The following is a 24,673-nucleotide window of genomic DNA, read 5'->3' on the forward strand; positions in this document are numbered from 1 at the left end:
TCACAATTTACCAGACCAGTGGAATCTGAGAGGGGAAGAAAATAGTAAAGTTCGTATATATGTACAGTATACAGTACATGTAACTATACTGTAAGTACCATAATAAATGTAACTCTATAGTAAGTAAAACACAATGACTGATACTGTAGATTACGTATTCATAGACAATTGACCAATACCACTGTACACCAGCAATGTGTGGAGTCATTGAAATGCATCAGCTTAATTTGTTCTTCAAAAACAATACTCAATTTTATTACATAGGCTTTTAGTGTTTGTCTGCTGTGACAACATGAAACTCACTGTATCTCAGTTGTTGAGACATGAAGGGTGAAGACCACATTTTTCTTCTCTGCTCTACCTGCCAGAGCTCTGAAATCAACATGTTGGCAGCCAAAAGCAGTCAGTAAGCACTGGCTTATTCTGTTTTCCTATTTAGCCCTAAACAATATTTTTGCATTGATGGTGGTGTTATCGTTCCACTACAGCTTACTGAGGAAGGCAAATGAATATTTGAACATTTGGGAGTGAAATGTGAGCTGTGTCAATTTGGAAAGACAAATCAATAACAGTAATTTTATTTCTCCACTAAATTAATCGGCGTTTGAAAGTCTATTGCTTAATCATGAACAAAGAAAACAACAGAACTAAAGAAACATTTGCTCCAATAAAAGATTTTATGTCAAACAAATTAAAAATTATTAACATTTAAGCATGTTTTGAGTATGTTTTTTACATAAATTTTGCTTGCGTTATTTAATCCAAAATAAATAATTAAGAAGTGATTTCTGAACCTCCTTGCTTTTCAGCGGTGTCCTGGCATGTCTCATGTTTCATGTGGCTGCCAAGCGGCACCTCCTGCTCGTCGTCACCAGCCTTACAGGAAATCACTGGATCACCCCCACACATTTCCATGCTGTGGTCTTCATCAGCATTATCTAAAGACAGACATTTGGCATTTAGTAGCTCGTGAATAAAGTCTATTCATAAAAACGAAATCCTTATTATGATCATGTTATCATCATTTTACTGTTAAAGCTTCCATACAGTATTATACTTTACAAGCTTAACTGTGTGTGCGTTTGGCTCCAGATTGATTTTTATTTAATTTACGAGTGACGAGTGCTCATACACGGTGTTGTGTACTAAACCCAAATGCTAACTTGCCTATTTTTGTTTTTAGGAATTTCCTTACAAGGACAAGCAGACAAAAATAGATAAATGGATGGAGGTTACAAGATCAAAAGACACATTTTTGTCCATACCAGACATGTTGGACCATACCATGACATTTTGGTCTCAGAATGAACAAATATTTAGTCTCATGGCAGGTTAAATGTCTTTGAACAGTAATGAGCTAAGTCCTATTACTACTGTAGCAGTTACCTGTTGATGGGTTTTTGTGGCATCCCATATCTATGCTGCTGAGAACATCTTTGAAGTCTGAAGAATCTGTCTTCAGTGGTTCACCAACATAACACTGCACTGATGTTCTGTCACTTGCAAGATCACTTTTGCTGATATCAAAAAACAGGTTCAGCTCTTTTAAGACCACGTTGAATTGTTTTTTCATCTCAAACTCGGGGTACTGTTTCATATCAGAGGCTGGACTGTCACTCTCTGTGGAACCAGTGGAAGACTTCAACTGTGTAGCTGAGTCAACCATAATAGGCTCCAAAGAATCACCGGTGGACTCACAGTTGGGCTGCTGCTCTGGTTGTCCAAGTGCAGCTGAGATGAAGTTTGTGTCATTAAAACCTGCATCACTGTTTAAAAGTCCATTTGCCATGTATTCAGTGTGGCAATCCTGCTGGAGCTCTTCTTCTTCCCTCTCCTGCTCTTCTGGCGACTGATGATTACCCTCAGGCTCTTGCGTGGAATAGGAAGGTTGTTGCTGAGGGGACTTCAACAGTTGCCCAGGAAAACCGGTGAGGACAGACATGATACCTCGGCCAGCATCGTTATCAACATAATCATCTGGTGAGAGCTGTATCTTCTCAAAAATATCAACTTCCCCTGGCACCCAGTTATAGCGTATACAGGCTGATGCCACTGGGGAAAACCTGCCACGACGGTTTAGGGCTGTGGGGCTGTTAGCATTTAGTGAAGGACTTGGCTCCTTCTGACATGGCACAACAGCATCACTTGTTGAAGGGGAGGCAAAATCCACAAGGTCTTGTGTATTTTTAAGCATATATGTCTCAAGTCTGTGTCGGTAGTCAGGACAAAAACTAAGCTTGTTTTCTTTTCTGTGTTGATTAACCACTTTTAACTTGTTATCACTCCTGTTGCTCTCTGTCTGTTTATCCACACATTTTACTTCCATCCTATCTGTTTTGTGCTCATTTTGCTGCTGCACACCTTCTGCGTTTTCACAATCTGCTGATTTTAGTCCTTCTGCCACATCATTTACTTTCTTCCTTTTCTTTTCTACGGTTGTTTCTACTCTCTGGAACACATGAGCACTGTATGGGTGGTCAACAAAAACCTGAAATTTCTCCTCCAGTCTGTCTTTAACACATTTTAACTCATTGCAAGCTCCATCCTCGTTCTGTAACTCATGTCGATGCAGAAGTTCTTCCTCTGACTCCACTTTCTCTAAATCCATATGTGGATCAGTTTTTATTTCTTCAAAACTTGACAAATTTTTTCCTTCTTTAATCATAGTTATCCAGGCTGTTCTGGAAACTTCACCCTGTGATTGTTCTGCTTCCTGTGTCCTTATGCTGTCAAGGTTATTAGGAAAAGAGTCAAACTGATCCTCCTCTTTCAGCTGAAGTTCCACAACACTGTGACTTTCTTGTCTTCCCTCCCCAGCAGGAGGAGGAGCTGTAGGATGGCATGGACTGCTGCTTTGATTGCCTGTCATGTTGTAGGGTTCACTGGAGGTGATGGAAGGTTCTTTATGTGACTGACACAAGTCCTCTTTTTCATCTTTGCTCTGCAGTGTTACGCTTTGGTGATAAAACTGCCTGATCTGGTTGGGAGCTGAAACCTCCTGTGATGTCCTGACATCAAAACAGAGCGGAGGAGGCATTTTCATCACACAGACTTCAACTGATGGAGATAATTCTACACCTGGAGTACTCGCTGAGTTACACTGTCGCTCTTCAGCTTCCCTGTCAGGTTCATTCCAGATTGCAGGGTCAATTACACTGTAAAGGCCTACAGTGTTATCTTCTTCAGCAAGCTCTTGACTGATTTTTTCAGATTCTGGAGCCTCTGTTGTGTGATCGTCTATTTCATTCCATGCTTTCATCTTGTCAGCATCATACTCTTCTTTCACCCCACAGAGGTCATCAATTTCGAAGCTCACATTCTCAGTGGTTGTATTTCTGCCTAATACCACATCATGGGGGAACACAGAGATATCAGCAGGAGAGATAAAGGGGTTTTTGCCCATGCTCTTCTTCTTGTTAACTTGACTTTTTGTTTCCTCATCACAAATGGTGAACCTGTCACTTTTGCAAATCTGTGACTGTATTAGCTGTTCCTCATTTGTGTGGTCCTTTTTAGGGTACAAGTGGTTTATTTCAAAGTCTGCATAATGACTACAAGATCGTGAGCCGTTGCCCACCTGTCCTTCTGTACCGATAAGACTACTCTCACTGAATATGTGCTGGTCCCACTTCTGAGTGCTCACCTCAGCTCCATCAGACTGTCTCAAAGTGTTAACTGTGTCACATACCACATTTCCACGGGAGCAGTCAGACTGACATATAATCTCCTCATCACAGGTGAGAGTGAATGCTTGCATTTTAGTGACACTGCATTGAGCCTCTCTCCAATCTTTGCCGTTTTGAGTGAAATCAAGGGCCTGTGATTTCCCCAGCCAATGGCAGACTGCATCAGAAGAACTTGAGATGTCAGTTGAAATGTAAGATTCTACTAATGCATTACCTGCCTCATTTGGCAGGTATGAAAAGGGCTTGTCCCTTCTAGTAAGCAGATCTTTTCCTGGATTTGCAAGGTGTCTCTCAGCAGTGATAACACATACTTTAGGCAAGAGCCTACTCGCATCATCAGTGACAGAAGTGGCCACTCTAGGTGTCACGATTAATTTGATGTCTTGCAGTTGTATAAACGATTCCTCTTGCATATCATCATTGTCTGCTGTGCAAATTACAATTAGATTCTTCTGCAGGATACTTTTTGAGGAGGGGAATTTAGTAGTATTCTCAAATGTCAAAAACTCTGGAAAGTCAAAGATATTTTCTTCACTGTACTCATTTGTTACTATCCTATGTGTTCTTCGTCGTTTTACTGGAGATGGTAGAGTTAGGACCCTTTCTCTCTGTAGACTGTTATCTTCTTCTGTCATTTTAATTATTTTTAGATCTAAAAAATCAGAAATGGTAACAGCTTGAGTGTAGACACTGCAATGCTCAGTCAGAGAAGGGTTACTATTTAAAATGAATTGAATAAATGAAATTACAGTGATCTAATCAAAGGTTTACACAAAGCTTTGACTACAGACTGAATCACTAACTTTGGTTCACTTTATAAAATGCCACTAGGCCTTAACTTGAACTAGTCCATATTTCTCACCTCACCCAGAACTGAAGCTCTAAGCACGTAGATGCAATTTCACGCTGTCCCTTTGACGAAAAGAACACAACAACATAAGATTCAGTGAGTGGATTTCCGAACAGATTGTTTCACAGCATGATAGTTATTCATGGTACAGATTCCAGAGATGGCACTGAGGCTGATCTGTTGCCTCCCTGCTTTTGAACTCTAATCAGGGGTTTTGAGCCAATGTTTATGACAATGTGCACAATAATAGACTAGCATCCTAAACATTTTGTTACTACAACTGCAATGCCAAAAATGCATTAATACATAATATTTTAATATATTAAAGACAGACCCCTGGATCTAAGGTCTTGATTGTGCCATTAGAGCTAAGCACCTTTAGAGAATTTATAGGAATATTGGAATATTATAAAAAGAGCAAATTATGTGGATTTCAAGTCCCCATGATAAAGTTTGGGTTATGTACTGTAGGAGTGTTACTGTCAATGTTTTAATTTGGCTAGCTAGCACTGACTAGCTAACTTAGCTAACTGTAGTCTAACACTTAAAAGCGACTCATTCTAAAACCTAAACATGCGAGCTAACAATTAACATTGACAGTGTCAACTGAACGTTCACAACATTGGTTCCTGAATTGTACTCACCTTATTAAATTATTAATTAAGTACTAGCTCTGAACTTTAAAACTAGTTACGTCACTTCCCTGGGAAAGGCTAGTGTGTTGTTATCCCGTGAAGCGGCGCGAAAATTGCACCTGACAACAAACACGACAAAACGTTTATTTTCCCTTGACTACAATTGGGCTTTTTATTTGTCTGTTAACGCCTAAAGAAACAATTTGTTACTAACTTAGCAAATATAAATATTGTCTCAAGCGTTCGAGACATAACGGGTGAGCGATATAGACTCGGTCTCTCTCTCGCGCTCGCGCTCCCTCTCTCTCTCTCTCTCTCTCGCTCGCTCGCGCGCTCGGTCTCCTCCTCTCCGTACATCAGCAGCAGTAGCGTGCGTCCAGCAGCAGCATCCCACGGACCTGCAGCTCTTACTTTCTGTCGAGGCTGAGTTTTCCCTTCAGCGGAAATTCAATTACGAAACTACAGAATCGGCCGAGACGCAGAAAAGACACTACCAGCTACCGGTTGCGCGACGGAGGAGCGTTTCCACACCTTTGAGTCGCTTCCTCGCGGGTTTTGCCTTTGATCGCTCCAGACGTCACACCGGACTTCCCCCTTTGACTCCGCACAAGGTAGGATTCAAGCTCTGAGCACTATAATGAATGAGGTTTTTTTATTAATTTCTCCCAAAATGTACGCCTTGTATATTTGCCCGATGCAACGTGGTGCGTCATTATTTTGCTTTCATGAGGCTAATTCACTGAGTGACTGGTGAAGTGCAGTCGCTTCAGCCTCCGCAGCTTTTTGTATTCCCCATGTCACATGGACGCTGTGCACCTAAATCCACCACTTGTCAACATCACATGAACATGTTTTTTCCTGCTCGAGCATTCTCTCAATGCCCCCCCCCCCCCCCCCCCCCCCCATCTCTTTCTCACACACACGCGCGCGAGCACACCAGACTTTCCCTATAAAAACAAATGAAGCGATAAAGGATCCACACACTGTCACGCTCCGATCAGCTGATTGAAATTGTGACTTTGCGTGGGATCCTCCTGGCGTAGCTCGGCATGTCGCTGATGTTTGTAACCGTGCGTGTGCGCGCGCGTGCGTGCGCGCGCGTGGACTCTTTAGCCCACATGAGTCTAGTTACTTGTTTCTCCAGCGCACCAGCCCCTCTGCGCTCATCGTCGCCCCACCTCTCGCGCGCAAGCACGCACGCACGCGCTTTTTCTAGACAGAGGCGCGAGGATTACACAGACATCCTGCAGGTTTGCTTGAGTCCAGCCTTTCGAAGGCGCTGCTCCCCCCCTGACGGCGCCTCTGCGGGCTGGGGCTCTGCCTGCCTCTCAAGGTCATCCCCCTGTTGGCAAATGATGGTGAGGAGACACTGTTATGTAATAGGCTGCTGCCTGGCTCGTTGGCGGGGCTGCTGGTTCTGAAAGGACCAGAGAACTACAGACAGATTTGTCCGTACCTGCCTGCTCATGTGGAACTGGAATCCTTTTTTTGATGGGTTTATCTTTGACAAACCTCATTGGACTAGGAGACAAAGGGCTATGACTCAGGCTGGGAGTCAGCGGGTGCCCTGCTCTGCATTGCACTGCAGACTGACCCAGCGTGTCTTTCCCCTGACTCTGTCCTGCTCATTTCTCCTGCTGAATAAAGCCACTGACATTTGCTGATTATGCACCAGCTGTCTGTTTTTTTTTTCTCTTGTAGTTATGAGTAACTGGTGCAAAGTATCACCATGCATATTAAGAGCTATCAGAGGGACAGGGTGTGTTCTGCGTTCGTCACTGATCACACTTTGATTGCGTTCATGTTTGTCTTATGCATTTTGTGTTTTTTACTCAGATTCCTCACGCTTGATGCACTTGTTGCCTCATGTGCAGTCAGAATATGACTAAACTGGGGAATCTGGAACTTTTACATTTGCTGGTTTAATGTTGAGCAGGTTTTGTTCAGTCCTTTCACCTTTAAATATACACATTTTAATTCTACTCCTCATTACCTGCTGTAAACAGCAGTTGAAGGAATAAAAAGTATGCATGACAAATTTACTGTTTGTGGGCATTTTGATTAGAGCTGCGCTGACTATCAGCCATATCAGAGAAAAGAGACACAAAATGAAGGACTTGAGAAATTATATAGAAAAAGAACGGTTGATATAAAAAATGTGGGATTTAGTTCAGTGTAACTCTGCATTTTTGTGACTGAACTTATCTGTACAATCAAATGATATGATGAATGAGCTCACTCACTCACTGACACCCTACAGATTCAGATTCAGCTCCACTGCTTGTTGCATGAATGAAAGGCGATATGTGAATGAGTAAGACTTGCATTATGATGCAGTGTGAGATTTTGTGAACACATTGTGAGCACATTACAAGTGGAGAACTATTTAGTGCCATTTTTTCATCAGAAGTTATGATGAATGAGTTATTATCTTTGTCTGCAGCATAAAATATCCTTTCATTAATAGTATATACAACAATGTGAATTAATCTAAATGGAAAATAGTTTTTAAATTTATATAAAAATAGACAGACATTGCTGCTAATTATAGATTGTGACAGTTCTGCCCTCTGACCTTCAGAGTTGCCATTAAGTTTGTCTTGTCCAGTGTGTGTGAAGTCATTTTCTGTTTCCAGTGGTTTTATTTTGTGAGTTCCTTTTTTGCCATCTTGTTGGTCCGTACCTTGTCAGTGTGTTTACTCCTGCGTGTGCAGTGATTTTTTTTACTGTGTTTTTTGAACTCTTCTCCTGCTGAGCAGTGATTAGTGCTTAGAGTTACTTTGATATTTACTTTTTTTGTGCTTGAGAGTTCTGATTTTGTACTTTGTACTATTTTTGCATATTACATGTATTATTTCGGCCTCAGCAGTCAGTTTGTTTGTTGTTGTTGTTTGTTGGCTTGTCAGACATTTTCTTGTTTTGTGACTTAAATCGGTTGAGATGCCTGTTAATCATAAGATGCAAATCTCACCCACACAACTTTACAAACTTTACTTTTCTATTATGCACATACTATAAATGTTGTATACTAAAACCTTAAACACACACATAATAATGCACCTCTTGGACATACAGTACATGCTGTAACATTCACAGTCGCTCACACACACCTCCACACTGACACAGTGGCTGGGCTGTCATGCATCTTGTGCTCACGTCTCTTCCAGGACACATCTGTCTTCTGCTGCAGCTGCTGTCTTCGGGTTCAGGCCAACTTGTCTGACAGCCTATATTGTAACAGAAAAGTGTTAGTGAGCTGTTGTGCACAATGCACAACAGCTCAGGAGTAGTTTGCAGTAGGATGGACACTATTTTCATCTTAATCTGAAGTGATTGCCATATATAAATTATGGAGGGATTATAGTTTCACAAATGTGACCATTTCAAATGAGTGATTGTTCATAAATTCTTTGTGTAATTTAAAAACAAATACCAAGCTGAGCAAATACGAATCAGTGTAGTAATGTAAAACCTCAACATTTACATCTATATTTAGATGTTACTTAGATAATTTTTCATTCAGGTGTTTTCCTGTTGATAGTATATTTCTATGTGCAGATTGAGAGTGAAAGCATGGATCGCATGAGATTCGTTTCATTGCGTTCTCACTTAATGTGTAAGTGTATACGAACTGCATGAAAAATGCAGAAAAACTGCCCTTCAGTCCTCTCCAATGTAATTTTCTTTCCTGTGTAGACAGCGAACGGGATGGAGACGTCATCATTCATTGGATCAAGGCTCCCTATATGACCCAGAATTCTTAGCTGAGCATCTAAAGCTGATTTCCACATTGTTCAGTGAGAGTGTTCTGTATCCACACCTTTTCTAGAAGAGGCATTTTAAGTTGCTTGCATTTAAGGGTCTCAAAAACAAACAGAGCAGAGTACTGTACTGTAAGTTGGCCAAGTAGAACTAATCACAATTAGTAAATTAGTGGAAATGTAGCTGTCAGAAACACAAAATGTTGCTTGTTCGTAATTAATTAATTAAAGATTAGCCAGAAGCCGGTGCAAGCGCTTGGTGGAGCTTAGCTGATTTTAAAAGCATCCAGCCCGATTTTTGGTCCAGAGGGACAACAGCGTCTGTTGGACAGCTTCGTATTCATGGCTGCCGTGTACGTCTGAATCTGCCAGTCTAGTAAAGTGGATTCTCGTCTCCACCCCCACGAGCAAATCAGTTCCAAGTCATATTAACATAAAGAAACAAAGGCCTTTACATTTACTTGTGTATTTGTTCGGCTGACTATTCAGTTCACAGGGAGCGGGGCGTCGTGATTGGTCATTATGTAACTTGATTTTCATCTCTGGATGTCAAGGCAAAGAACATTAATTTATGTTAGAGAATTAGTTCCCTTGGATCAGTGGTGCCACATCTTTAACAAAAGGGGCCCACATGTAAAATGCATGGAAATGTGTGCACATGTCCCAACTGTTAAATCAAACGATCTACTACAAGCTTGAAAGAGGCCAACTGTTCCATACTATCAAAATCGCTTCTGATATTTGGGGTAATCCATAATTAACCCATTCATGTTTTAACTGTGATTTATTTCAGTTCTCCGGTGTGGTAAAGTAGCGGTGTGTGTAACACTGGGACATAAAGACTGCCTGCTGAAACATGGAATGTACTGCACCTGAGCCTTGTGACAAATCCACGCCCGAACATGATCAATAAACAAGCTTGGATGCTGTGAAGGGCGTCGGTGTTAAATAGTAATACCCTGGCTTGCAGTAATAAGGTGCTGCTTGGCAGACGGCTGCAGATTTGGATGTTGGATCAGCTTTGAATGAAACACCGGGGACCATTTTGGAAACAGTCGGCGCTCACAATGTCATTAGGCAACAACAATAATGCAACACTTGTAAATGAAACAGCTGCAGCAAAGAAAGGGAAATCAATTACACCATGTAAGGTGTAAAATCAACCTCTGAGCGACCTGCTTTGGGAAACTATCGCTTCAAAGAAACGGAGCTTAGCATAAATCTGGCAGTATGTGACTGCAGCACTTCTTGGAGGTTTGCCTGAGTCGTCTCTTCTCACCCCGGTGCATGCAGTGACAGATTGGCACCACACATACTGTACTGCTGCTGCCTTTCAAGCTAAAGAGGCCTAATAAAACACCTCAGCACAGAGTAAGAGTGGAAACATTTCCGACCTCCAGCCATCTTTTCCAAATTAGACTAATTAGAGGTTGCCTAATAAACTAATGGTGGCCATAAAGCGACGGCCTTGGTGCTGTGCAGATACGAACAGCTAGACGCGGAGCCAGCTGTGTGCAAACAGCTGCACGGGAGAAATTAGGGATATTACAAACCAAAACAGCTTTTCTCAAAAGCCACAGTGGGCCAAGCACTTCAGGATTCCATTATCACCTTTACAGAAATTCAAAGTTCTCATTTGAAACTGAAACGCTCCCTATTTAGCACATACTGTAGCTGTAGGCTAGAGCAGGAAATGGATGAAGGTTGGACTGGAATAAAATGAATCATATTGAAGTTGCCAGACTAACATTATTGGGTGGAAAGCTTGTGTACTGTGGTGCAAAATTGAAAAGTAGTATTGTGTTTGGAAGACTTTTAGGGGGTCAGAGTTCCTCTAAAATGAAACAACAACAGAGAAACAGAAGTAGGACAAGCAGATGCTCAAAGAAAGACAAAAAAATAAGAAGAAAGTGTTCCGGACTGACCCTGTTATCAAAGAAGAGGACCAACTTCCAACATATGACACTATTCCTGTGCCTCATGTTACAGCCCATTTGTTTCAAAGCTTATTTTTAGATAGAGCCTTGGCTGCACTTTTACTGTCTCATCCTTGATGAATCACTCTATTGCACCCCCCAGACTCTTGCCGTAGGTTTATACAAAGCAGAGCTGCTTTTTTGTGATTTTCCAATAATTTAACATCATTGATTCCTTTTTTTTTTTGGCTTGTTGGTTTTTGTAGGCAAAATGGGGAAACAGAACAGCAAGCTGACCCCCGAGGTGATGGCAGATCTGGTGAAGAACACAGAATTTAATGAGCACGAGCTGAAGCAGTGGTACAAGGGATTCCTGAAGGACTGTCCCACCGGCCGACTCAACCTGGAGGAGTTCCAGCAGCTCTACGTCAAGGTGAAGCTCCACTGACTCACTTTCAGGCCAGCAGCAAGCCAATGGATTACTCACATATGCTCCACAGAAGCATTCGTTCCATGTAGCTCTGTTCAGTGTTCAGCAGAAACTACCAACTACTGTAACTACTATAGCAGATTTTAAAACAATCCTAAATCCTGTTACCTTGTCTTCTTCTATGGTGCCTCTTCTCCTGACAGACAGTAGGTCATTTGAAAACCTTTGAAATTCATCAAAATAATAGAATGACATAATATTAGTATGCTGATTAAAAATTAATATTAAACTACATTGAAAACTACCATATCCAGTTGAAGCTTGTCCGTTTTTCCCCAGATGGATTAAAACTTTCCTTATATTTTATTATCAAGGAAATGAGAAAAATCTCATTAAAATCTTTTTAATGTCCTTTTGCAGAACTGTTACTGTTTTCAGTCTCACACTCCGAGATTTCTCAGGAAAGTTGTCAGCGTTGTGAGGGCGATGAGCGCGGCGAGAGAGAACACTATAGTTACGGAGCAGAAGACGACAACAACGAACTGAGGGAAACAGCTGTAACATGTGATTAATCTGCATAGGTTCGACTTAGTGTTGCATTGAAATTGTTGCACGTCCTGTCCAGGGACGAACCCTCCAGCATTAATACAGCCCTTATGAGGGCAAAGCAGAAAATGAGTCTGTTAGTTAATTAGAGTTTATTGCATGTTGAAATATTTCTAGGCCAAATTGATTTCATGGCATCTACGGAAACATTAATAAATAGTGCAATTCAATAAATGTTGTTAATTTTAGATGGAACAACCAATTTGTTAAGTGAAGCACAACCTCCGTCAACAGGGTTTACTCTAGTTGCATTAGATGCCAACTGAATCACTACAAAAACCACAGGGAAACTTCATCTCCATTATAAAAACCCCTGCTTGATTTTTGCATGGCGTGCTGCCAGGCTCCCATTGGTCCCGCTGTATCTGGGCAGAAAACCAGCAGTGAGGCAGCTACGTATCACAGGAGCTCAGATGATTATCTTCACATGCTAATATGTAGCGCACCGTATCTCGTTACCTCTGACAGCGCAGTGTGAATTTGTCCCATGATTTATTCATTTAGTCCTATGAAGCATGAAGGGACGCATTCATAGAAACAATAGGTATTTACAACTGAAGAGTAATTTGAATAAAACAAATAAATAAAATAATGGGTTTAAAATTAGATTTTAACAGTTATGTAATTCATTGTTATCATATTATATTTATACCTCCGCTATCAGAACATTACTTCATTTATTAATAATTTAAAAATACACAAATTCACATGAATCAGTTAAATTTGATTCAAATGTTGTGTACTGTATATAATATGACAGTAGGTCTCTATCTTGCAGGAGCATCAGGGCTTATCTCAGCGTCCTTTCACTTCCCAAGAAAGCACTCTGAGCATTAATCTTTTATCACTGGTGCCAGGAAATGCCTCCTAGCCAGAGGGGGCCTGTCGTTACATAAGTCACGCCTGGACTCTGAGGTCACGGGTGCACTTCCTCTAAATGCCATCAGAGCACATGTATCAGCCCACACCAAGACATGTTGACAAAAATGTTAGGCATTAGAAATAAGTAAAGGTAAGATAAAATTAATATCTAAATATCGGGGGGGATGCATCAAGCATCAAAGCATCCAATGCTTTTAAGACTGATCTACAAACATAATCTAGACTCTTGGGAAATAAAGTCTTGGCAGCTTGGACGGAGGGAAGTACACACAAAAGACATCAGATGGGATATCCCCTAAAATCTCCTTACCGCACAATACAGCAACACACCAGGAACAGTGACGGGCACACATTCAGCTGTATAAAGGGGGGGGGGCTCACATATCAAAGGGGTCTTGTAGGCTTTAGGGTAAATCCTATTGTTGATGCATCCCATTGTGTTTCTAGGCAACGGCGTATCAGTGATAGGACTTTATTTCAATGCAGAGGGCTGATAAGTGGAAAAGCAGTGTGGTGCGACCTTGTATTAACAGGACAGATTGTTCCTGTGAAGAGTGACTCCGTGGCGGTGGTGGACGCCGGGGGGGGGTCATATGTTTGGTGGGAGGGACCGGGGATCCACAGCAATGTTTGCGTTGGTTAAAGTGCGAAACAGATCGGGATGTGAAAGAGAGACAAAAGAAATCCCCCCCCCCCCCCCAATCACCACCACCACCTCGCATGCATTTAGCACCTGTGCCGCTCGTCCTGAAGGCCCTGCTCTCCTCAGGGCAGCGTGACCGCCATCCACAGAGCTGCGTTTGGGTTGGACACAGAAATAATAAGAGCCATAGTTACTGGACAGCAGGAGGGAGAGGTGTCAAAGAACAGGAACAAAGGAAGAGGCAGCAGCGATAGCACGGTGGCTGTTTTCACTTTATCTGCTGTTGGAAAATGTTGGAAACCTTGGCAAATTAATTATATACCACTAAACTATTACTGCGTCCTTTTCATTTTTATACTGCACAAGCCTGATTTTATTATGACTCCATGCTGGTCTGACATATCTAAGGCCATTACCCAAACCTGCCAAGGCTGTGGGCTTGGGTTCCCCTCAGATTCTTCATGTCCAGTGCCACGGCAGATGCCAACGACGCCGCCTGAAAACGTGATCGATTTTGTCACTGTCACCGGTTTCGTGGGCTTGATGCCCAACAACAGAGACAAACGGCCACTGATAGTGTGCACTGATAGGCACAGGCACACATCTACCCGTCACCGGTCGCGTCTGGAAGGAAACAGAGTCGCCGTGTTTGTTCTCTACACTGTTGGTTTCACTTTTTATCTTTAATCTGCAGAAACTGAGAACCATGAGCATTTCTTTGTAGTCGGACTCTAAATGGGAAGCGATATGACGGCGAGCACAAAGAAAATGGCATTGGGACGACACTGACCCACACCGACGCTGGCCTGAATCTAGATGCGTGGGTGGATATGGACCCCACCCGCTCGGCTGTGTGGGACTCGAGGCTTTCACTGCTGATGCGACCGGTGTCCATTCTGCTGCGGCGGCGGCGAGATCCGGCCACCGGCGCCGCACGTGAGACGTGGCCTGAGAAGCACAGTGGGAGGACAAACACACCGTCGGCTGTATCTGTCAGTGTTACGCCTTTAAAAACAATTAGGAGACAGGCTCTCATATGAGCAGGAGAAGTGCTCTCCGGTGGAACGGAACCACTGTTCGTCAGCGCCTCACACAAATCCTCTGACATTTTTAGTTGCTGTGGTTCCAGCCCAAACACACCAGAGCAATTAATGTTTTACAAGGCAGAGCACCGGCGGAGGATTAGACGGTACCGACCAGCTAACTGGGACATCATCCGTCTCCCCACTGACTTCTGCTGGGCTTGTTTTACCTCCAGACCCAGTAGGATCCCAGATTTACATAACGTTTAATTTGTATCCGTACTGTTCTTTAGGTGTGAAATCCCACTCAGGCACAAGTATACGCTGTACACAGCTCTTGACTGCATTGAGAGCTTTGTTCTCTGTGTTGCAAGCATGACTCACATCAGCTGATGCGGCTTGTGAACAGCGCAGGAGCACATCATGGGTGTTTTATCCATCCAGGTTTCGGCCGTAGCTCCATGTTGACGGCTAGAGCTTCTTCTCCATCTCTCAGTCCTTCATGTCCTTTCCTTCATAATGACACGCACACATACACAGTTGTCTCCATGTGGGCCTGTAGCTGCCACAAACTAAAAATAGCTGTTGTCATCACAGAGGCTCAGAAGCTTCCATGCCGTTCTCCATCACTGTGACACACACACACACACACACACACACACACACACACACACACACACACACACACACACACACACACACACACACACACACGTTTAGTTTACATCATCTTTAAAGGAAAATCTGCTATCTTTAATAATTGAAATTTGACATTATTTGCTTGGAGTGTTTCTGTCAGTGAAGTGAGACACATCCAGAATGATCCATCACAGAGGATACAGTGAATGTGAAACAGATGGGCAGATGGTTACACCGCTTTTGACCCACAGTATCAGCTGCTCTCTGGCTTCTCTGTAGTGTCTCTCTCAGAAGTTGTAATTGAATTATTCAGCAACTTTCAGCCAGGCCCTCTGCTGCTGCTGAGCGGTGAGGGGAGGAGAGAGGAAGTTAGCGAGCGCCTTTAGATGCGCGAAGCGAGATAATGGGGCCGTTCCGTTGGGGGTGGGGGGGGGGGGGGGGGGGGGGGGGGGGGGGGGGGGGGGGGGGGGGTCATATTCCGATCGAGCTAGGTGTAGCAGTAATCCATCCTCGGCAGGAGCAAATCAATTATCGCAGTTGAGCGGCGAAGGCAGAGCTGTTAGGTCTGTGTGGAGGAGAACCTTAAAGTGGTTAACAAGAGCTCAAGCCTCAGCCCATTAGAGAGACCCATGAGAGTCCCTGTGAATCTGACCTTTGACCTTCACGTGGAAGAGGGGAGCAAAGCTGCACCCTTTTACCGTCTACACCTGCATTGATGCTTATGTTTTATAGCTGTTGTCACGGTGGTTAGTGGTTAGTTAGTAGTTAACTCGATATGATCTATGGGGAGAAGCCGTTTAAGTAAGACAGAGGTCTTACCAGTCTATAGCTCATGGATCTGCACAGTGATTTATGCCGTTTGTTGGAAGACTTTGATTGGGAATGATTTTATTTAAAGCACAGCCAAGATTTAAACTCAACATAAATGTGACCTGGGCTTTCAATTAATGATGAATAATATGTGGTTCTAGCACCACCAAGTCCTTTTTTATATATTACTGTATATAGTTATATATATTCTACTATACTATAGTATAGAATCTGTCAGCTTCAGAGGTTTTATAGGGAGCATATCTTTGTAAATACGGTTATTGAAAAACATTTCAATATATGTACAAACTGGTTCATACTTAAATGTGAATTCTTGACTCTTCTTCAGACTCAGCGATTCTGGCTTCCTGTGGACGCTTGAGAACAGATAGAAATAACATAACGTCCATGTTTCTGTCACGCACATGAGCACACTACGACACGATGAATGTCGTACATGATGTATTAATGTCTGAGGGAGAACGTTCACGGAGGTTCCATGAGTCACACGCAGAAGGGGGGCGCAGTGAAAATAATCACACGTAAGGCAGACGTCCACACACACACACACACACACACACACACACACACACACACACACACACACACACACACACACACACACTACTAGCTTCTAATTTCTCCCTTCACTTCCAAAAAGGCGAAGGAGCAGGAGAAGCTCCCAAGCCGATTATGAGCTTTTTATAAAGGTGGCTTCAAACTGCACAAGCTGCTGTGGCTTTATCTCGCCAGAGCCGTTCACACACTTTGTGCTCTGGACACAACCGCTGGCGGGTGAAGATAAAGCGCGCGGGCCCTCTCCCTTTCTCTCTGTTGTTCTGCCGGGCTTTGAATTGCATGACGAGGAGCGGAGGGCAACCCCCCGGTCTACCTGCCAAACCTGGCAACCGGCAGTGAGTCACACTCTGCTTCCTGCCCTGCTTGGCCGCGTCGCTCCGTCTGATTTAGATCAGAGTCGTCAATAAACCCTCACCGGTGGCACCCGGAATGTTTCCGTGCCAAAGCGTTGATGGGATATTTTTTCTCTCAGCCTATTTTAATATCAGGATGAAGTGAGTAGCTCTCCTCACCGTTTCCTGAGGTGTGAAGAACGCTGCCGCGCTCAACACTGCCATCTGCTGCTGCTGCTCCGTCTTTTGCGTGCCTCGCGCGGAGTTATTGCTGCCAGATGGGTGTTTTGTAACTACAGATAAGCGACGGTCAGGGACAGGCCTGCTCTAAATGCTCCTTAAACCACTGGCTGGTTGACTGGGCACGCTCCAGGAATCAGTGGTTCCCGTAGCCGATTCCTGGACAGTGGCAGCTGTTGACAGATGGTGAATCTTTGTTTTACATAATGTGTCATTTTTATGTGCAGATAAGACGACAAAGACGTGATCAGTGAAGCCTGTCATTCTTGTTTAAGGCCCTCCTTTCTTGGAAGCCCACTGTCGCCGAATTAAAGGCTCGTCCCACGAGACAGAAGCAATCTCGCGGACCTTGGCTGTGAACAAGCATCACATGTACGTGTCGTAATCCTGTGTGATTACAGGGCGGCGGCCAGAGATGGACGCCTGCAGGTTCATCTGACCGTGCGCCTGAAGATGAGCCCTAAGCTGATCACAATCCAGTCGGAAGAGATATTTACAGAGAGACATGACACAAATACATATTCTGACAAATCCCCGTCACAGCCACAGTTCCTCTCTGTCTAAAAAGCATTTATTTTCCTATTTTTTCAGAAAGCCCGGATTTTAACGACTCGTGTTGGTCATGTGTCCCGACAGCTGGTGGGGATGTTTCGCTCACAAAGCCGGCGCATTTGGAAAGCGGTGGCGGTGACATCATCATCGCCTGCTGCATTTACATATTCAGAACTAGGAAGTCAGAGGTGTGGGAGGAAACGCACCCTCACAGCTCTGAGACAGTGTCCCAGGCTACGTCACAGATTATTCACAGGTTTTTGATTATCCCAAGGACTGATGGATCATGGAGCAGTAACAGCTTCCACACCTTCAGGGGCTTCAGGGGTTTATGTAAGAGCACGCGCAGCATCCGTCTGTCTTTCTGTCACACGCTGTAAAACACCCCAGCGATAGATTGGGCGTGCGCTCCTCCGCTGCCATCAGCGCTCGTGTCCCTGAAGCCAGCGAGGCCTCCAAACGGGCCGGACTATGGTGTGCTGGTGCTGGTAAAGGGGGGGGGGGGGGGGGGGGGGGGGGGGGTGCAGGCAGTGATACACGCGAATAGAACTGACAAATATATAATTAGTGCAGACAGTGGGTGGAGCTGAATCAGGTTTGGACCCTGGCTGCAAGTGGCTGCAATAAGATGACAGCATTTATCCATGGGGCAATACAATAGTGAACCCTCTATATTACTTAGGGAGATGGGAATCCCAGCACAGTGAGCCAGTTAGTGAGCAGGCGTGTGCGTGTCATCAGCAGAGGAGGAATCAGTAGGAAGAGAGAGACGGGTGATGGAGACTGGCATCGTCGTGGCTGCAGCAACGGCTCGTCTTCTGGGAGAGGTCTGTTCAGGCAGGTCTGCAGCTCGTCCGCTTTCATGTGCGCCGGCTTTGACGCGCGGGCCTGATGAATTACAGGCGCAGCATCGACGGAGGAGGTTCTGGGTTTTTCCATTATCGGATCAGGCTCGAATGAATGGATGGAGACCTCAGAGCGAGCTTATATTTGAACCATATTAAAGACTTGAGGTCCACGTGCTGGCACTGGGAGCAACTTGGTATATTTGGATAAAATGACCCACTCAGACAGGATCGATTCAGTTTTGGTAGAAAAGGTCATGAGGTTTTATTGTAGAGACGGTTTAGGATCCAAAAGGAAGTCACTCTTGGCTTGTATTCACATAGATTTTCTTATTCTTTTGCTGTAATAATAATCCATTTACTTGCATCACCAAACTGCACTGAGTTAAACCTGACCCTTGCAGACAGGATCTCTGTCCGGCTTCATCCTCACTCTGAAGTTCATCTTTAAACCATTCATCGCTCCTCGTTCGAAGGCTGCTGCTGAATCGCCTATTTGTGTTGGCGGCGATCTCGCCGGCCGTTGTGTTATTACACTGTGAGTGTGACCAGCGGCGTGCGTCTTCCTCCGTTTGCGCGCTTTCCCTCCCACTCGCTCGCTTTCGCTCCTCTCCTCCTCTCCGTCCGTCGCCTGCCTTTTCTGGGCACCGCCAGCTTGAGGGCTGATTACGAAGGCTTTAATGTTCCGTTTAAGAGCAGCGTGTGTGTGTGTGTGTGTGTGTGTGTGTGTGTGTGTGTGTGTGTGTGTGTGTGTGTGTGTGTGTGTGTGTGTGTGTGCCTGTGTGTGTGCGTGTGCGTGTGTGTGTGCGTGTGTGCATGCCTGCGTGCACATGTGCATCTGTGTGCGTGCGTGCGTGCGTGTGTGTGTGCGTTTGTGTGTGTTTGCATCTGTTTGCATGTGTGTGTGTGTGTGTGTGTGCAGGTCGCGAAGCATTTGCTTCCCTCTGATGTCCGATGCAGCTTCACACGTGGCAACGACAACAGAGACGAGGCGCAGACAACAGCGCTTTACGGTCCCGTCGCCGCGTCCCGCCCGTTCTTATTCCTCACTCTGCTCAGGTTTTACATAACAAAGTGTTTCATAACTTGCCAGATTGCCGGAGAGCCGCAGTGTCTCTCGCTCTCCTCCTCCTCCTCCCTTTTCCCTCTCCTTCATCATCTCCTTCTCCTGCATCCTCACACCTTCTTCCTCCCTCCTCCTCCTCCCCCTGCGGTGGGCGGGGCCTCAGGGCAGGGCCCCGCGGCCCCCGGGGGAGGCATTGTGTTTGTCCTGCCAGCTTAAATGAGTTTGGCATCTCTAGGGCCGAAGGGATCGAGCTCTGTCGCTGTCACGCCTTGTTTTAGATCTTCACCCGCGCCGTCTCCCCTGTTCGTTGGCCGTTGCTAACTACCTCTCCCCTCTCCTTCCCCTGTCTGTTCATTTCTCTCCAGTGTGATCCGTTTGCTGCTGCGGCAGATTTTACATGGGTGGGACCTTATTGCAGACAGGCACTTTCACAAGTCGCGCTGACTTTCTCCTCCTCCTCCTCCTCCTCCTCCTCTTTCACTCGAGGTCCTCCTCTGCCTCCCGCCCCAATCTCTCCTTTTATCTCCCATCCTCTGCGACGTCTCCTCTCCCATTAGGATTCATGGGCTCAGCTCCCACCCCTCCTTCGTGACTCCAGACAATTCGTGTGCGCTGGAGCTGTTGCTCCAGAGAGGGGCTGGGGCGGCGTCCTCGCCTTGTTGTGTGTGTGAAGACACCGTGCACACACACACGGGCAAGGACGCAGCGTAGAACAGTCTAGTGCTGCCTGTGGGAGGTACACGTGCCTCCACTGTACACAGTTTAAGGCTGCTATGATGTGTGTGGTGTGTTATGGTTATTGTTCATAGTGATAAATCTGTAGATTATCATTAACATCTCAGATACTTGGGCAGGTGTGTCTTTACTTTACCTGGTCTCATCAAACATCATCTAAACAAAGAGAGTCATAATGATGTTGTTTGTGTCTCTGACCTTTGACCTTTTCATTTAAGCCACTAGTTTTATTGAGAGTCACGTAACAATTGAAGCTGAGTCCATGCTTGTACCAACGCAGTACAAAACAAAAAGCTTGTGTCTTCTTTTTAGGGTTAAACCTTGCGCTTTCTCACTCTCTCGCTCTCTCAAATGCGGCATCTGCAGCCAAGGTGCACACTGCACTTATCACTTAAATGCACTTAAACGCAGCACACTGCCAGGCTAAGATTGTGTGGCTCACACACTGGGACCCTGGACAGGAAAACCTAGAGTCTTCCTGACCACACGCTGGTCAAGGCAACAGGAGAGAAAGGGAAGAACCCCGACACACAGAAAACAGGTTTTAACATTAACAACAGATTTATTTTATTGCATTTATTTTAGTTCACTGCCTTGCAGAATAAAAGCCCAGAATTAAAGAGTGATGGAGAATCAGAATGAACTAAAACTAAACGGCACTGTACACACAGGCTCCTAAATCGACTCTAAACACGGATGACTGGACAAAGACGAACCTTCACAAAGGACAAAAACCAGACAGAAACATTGAAAACCCCAAAACGATTTGAACACCGTGTGCAGTTTAAATGGTAGCAGGTTGAGGAGGAGTAGGGCAGAAGGTCTCATAAGTGGAATAGTCATAGTGTTTGTGCAGTACCAGCTTCCGGCTGCTTTGTGTCCATGACCTTTATGGAAAAAACAACTTCCCATCAGGGATCGATACTAATTTGTCTTGTTGTGGACGTTGACATTAAAGATCCAAACTTTAAGGCAGCTCTGCACAACTTTTAGCAGCTTCACAGTGTGGATGACAACGTGAACTCCCAGGCCAGCGCTGGATGAGAATAGGAAATCAATGTTCCCTTAATTACGTACTGTACCGTTGATTTTAAATGCAAATCGTTCCTTGTCATTATCTCCCCAATAAAACCAACCTGTTCTCATTATTCAGCCCTGTAATTGTAAAAGTATCACGGTCTGGCAAAAGTCACGTCACCTCGGAAAAAGAAACGTCAAAGGATGAGTTTCAACACCATGACTCTCACACAGTCTAACCTTGGATTGAACCTTTCATTCTTTACCTGCAGTTCTTCCCTTATGGTGACGCATCCAAGTTTGCCCAGCACGCCTTCAGGACGTTTGACAAAAACGGAGACGGCACCATCGACTTCAGAGAGTTCATCTGCGCGTTGTCCATCACATCGCGGGGCAGCTTTGAGCAGAAGCTCAACTGGGCCTTCAACATGTACGACCTGGATGGAGACGGCAAGATCACACGGGTGGAGATGCTGGAGATTATCGAGGTAATGAAGTCACTTCACACCATCTGCTGTACGTTTCAGTCAAATTACAGTTGACAGATGACATATTTATTGTTTGTATTAACATTGATCGTATTTATATCATGTAGAATTATTTTGTATAGCTCTTCTGTTTTAATGGATGATCCTGTGCCTTGAAATCAATGCAGAGTGATGCTTATATATATTGATAAATATTTCAGTGGACTAATCTTTATGTGTGAGCAAACACAAAATGCAAGCTTTACATGATACAAGTAAGGACGACATAGAACAACAGTTAACTTGTGAGACAGACCGCAGCTTTGCAGCGTCGGGGTCAGGGTGAATAACAACATTGGGTCCTTTACTCAGACAGCTGAAACTACCACAAGTCTGCAAGTCTCTGATGGAATCAGATAAACAAACATATTTATTTTGGGTAATAAATAAATATGTGCTTGATCAAGCTAGGAGACACAAAAAGAGAAGAAACCATGAGGAGGGTAAATGTTTGCATTTTAAATATGGATGATTACGTATAGATTGCGGTGGAATGAACCTTTTTTTATTCGTAACAAGGTTGAAATATGACTATTCTGTTAAATGAGGGAAGATCAATAGGAGGCTGTAGGAGCAGCCTGTCCAGTAGTTATTACTAGGACAGTATAGCCCCAGTAACTCCCTTAGCTAAAACAGGCGGATCCGAGAGGTGATGGGCTGCGTTCTGTCCCCCCCTGCAGGCGATCTACAAGATGGTCGGCACGGTGATCATGATGAAGATGAACGAGGACGGCCTGACGCCCGAGCAGAGGGTGGACAAGATCTTCTCCAAGATGGATAAGAACAACGACGACCAGATCACACTGGAGGAGTTCAAGGAGGCCGCCAAGAGCGACCCGTCCATTGTATTACTGCTGCAGTGCGACCTCCAGAAATAGGCCGGCGGGCGAGGAGCAGCGCCGCACCAGCCGCCACGGACTGCACAGAAAGAATTTCATGTTCCATTCAGTTTGCAGCTATTTCCACTGAGAAAAAAAAAATATGCTTGGACTACCTTTCAATGGATCTGCTTCTTGTGTTTGAAACACTTGTGTGCATGAGAATGTTATTTGCTATTTAAAAGAAACGATCTACACACAACATGCGACAGCGACACCACACACACACACACACACACACACACACACACACACAGACTCACTACGTACGAAAACCGCACACAAATAATATATATATATAGATATATAAATATAAAATATATTTCAATTATTTAAAGATCAACTGCCAAAATGTGAAGTGTGCAAAGTATTTTCCATACAGTTTCATTTTCCTGGCGCTTGCGCATCAGTGACGTTGAATTTGCCGCTACTCTATTTAGTGTTCCAGGTTACTGATGCTTGCTGTACCTGTTTCATAATACTCAGTATTGTCAACCGAACCAAATTCCTACGATGATGCATCTGCCTCCAAGAAGACACTTCTCCATGGTCTCAAATATTAGCTCTAGCACAGGTCCATTAGCGTTGGTCTCTTCCTTCCAGGACATGCTTGTACTGTCAGTAAGAAAAAATGTAACTGTAGTTAATTTGCATGCCTTTAGGTTCTGCCTTAAAAAATCTCCTCGTTTTGCATCTTGTAACTGAAGACAGGAAGCCTTACTGTGTCCAAGCAGCGCGGTGACACTAGAAGAACCCACCAGAATGATTTCCATGGACTAGGGAGGAGAATAAACTGATGTTTGCCGTACGGGCCGAGTTTTGTGTTCGGGGCGTTGCTTTTGACTGCTTTAACTGTGGGAGCATGTTTCCTTGTAGATTAGCTGTAATCAGTGTTGCTAAGAACTAAATCCCTGCCCCTGCATTTAAACACTCTCTCATTCCGGTTTAGCAGATATTAAAGGATGAGGAATCCATGAGTTTGAAATGGGATCATAGATTTTAAAAACAGCTAAAACAAATGGTTAAATGACCAGAGGAAAATGGAGCACAAACATTTACATCACGATTCCCCAGAGAATTAGGGAGCTTCCCTCAGCTGGAGCTAGATTCAAAAGAAGCAGCAGTGCCCACGTACAGTGGGAGAGCTCTGTCATTAAACTCAGTCACAACCTACATGTTACCGTCACCTCCACTTCACTTTTCCATTTAGCCTGCAGGTCACATATCAACACAGTGAATCCAGAGGAGTTTAAGGACAGAATGAAAGGCTGTGCAGCAATGTTTGTCTTTTTCAGTGGATGGAAATGAAGCAGTGTGAGGAGCAGGGGACAGTGTTTTATTCTACTCCGGACCTACTTGAGGACAGTCCTTACTGTAAAGTTGTGCATTAGTAAGTTGAACAGTTTGCCCTCCCTGACCCCTGGAAGTATTCCTCTTTAGTATCAGTCAGTCTTTTTGTACTTTTTTACTCCCTTCTCTCCCACGTTGTACACGTATTGATCGATATTACATGTAGAGGAGGTCAGCACCTCCTAGAAATGATTTCAGATGATCACCACCTGTACCTTTGCCTAAGTTTACCCTGTGTGGAAGCACCGCAGACACTTCCCAAACCTACAGAAGCACCAGGAGGGTTGGCTTGATAAGGCGGCTAAATGCGACTGCAATAAAGAACTAGCACACGTGTCCATCGTCATCTCGCAGCAGCGTGGCTTGTTCCACTTCAATTTGTTAACCGGAACTTCTTTACATGAACGCCTTAGACCAGGCAGCGTTTCTAACTACTGTACAACTCCGTTGTTACTGTTACTGCTATCAAGATACCAAATGTAAGCAAAAGCAACCGTGTACAAGAATTCTTTTGTAGCATGTATTGTGTCCCTGACGACATGGCTGCACTACTCCCTGTGTTGTGATTTAATCTAATAAAAGGAACTCTATGGGCGCTTGTCTGGTGTTGTGCATTCATGCCAACAAACCATCTATTCAAGCATCCTCTGATGTACAGCAACCGAAGCATTT

The 24,673-nt window shown here is 44.4% G+C and overlaps 2 protein-coding genes across 9 annotated transcripts in view; one reads left to right on the forward strand and one right to left on the reverse strand.

Annotated features, from left to right (window-relative positions):
* The window catches only part of LOC114849161 (uncharacterized), a 38,723-nt gene extending 33,208 nt beyond the window's left edge, over positions 1-5,515 (reverse strand). For 5 of the 8 annotated variants that reach the window (XR_005897311.2, XR_003784575.3, XM_055506373.1 and 2 more), the window contains exons 1-5: positions 5,181-5,434; positions 4,549-4,598; positions 1,387-4,338; positions 795-938; positions 304-372 (exon numbers count right to left, since the gene is read on the reverse strand). Coding sequence is in view for 6 of the 8 variants with exons in the window: in XM_055506373.1 (XP_055362348.1) it covers positions 304-372; positions 795-938; positions 1,387-4,321 (3,148 nt within the window). In the remaining 2 variants the exon portion in view is untranslated. Of the gene's footprint in view, positions 1-303; positions 373-794; positions 939-1,386; positions 4,339-4,548; positions 4,599-5,180 lie in introns of all 8 variants that reach the window. The other 3 variants (XM_029140282.2, XM_029140286.3, XM_055506375.1) reach the window with 3 other exon arrangements.
* Positions 5,516-5,552: 37 nt separating this feature from the next.
* On the forward strand, positions 5,553-24,596 carry vsnl1a (visinin-like 1a). Its single transcript, XM_029140303.3, has 4 exons — positions 5,553-5,782; positions 11,115-11,281; positions 21,519-21,734; positions 22,454-24,596. Exons 2-4 carry the CDS (start codon positions 11,120-11,122, stop codon positions 22,649-22,651), a joined length of 576 nt encoding a protein of 191 aa, XP_028996136.1. The 5' UTR covers positions 5,553-5,782; positions 11,115-11,119; the 3' UTR covers positions 22,652-24,596.
* Positions 24,597-24,673: the final 77 nt, after the last annotated feature.

The sequence above is a fragment of the Betta splendens genome, chromosome 24 (assembly GCF_900634795.4).
Source record: "Betta splendens chromosome 24, fBetSpl5.4, whole genome shotgun sequence".
NCBI classification, from domain to species: Eukaryota; Metazoa; Chordata; class Actinopteri; order Anabantiformes; family Osphronemidae; genus Betta; species Betta splendens.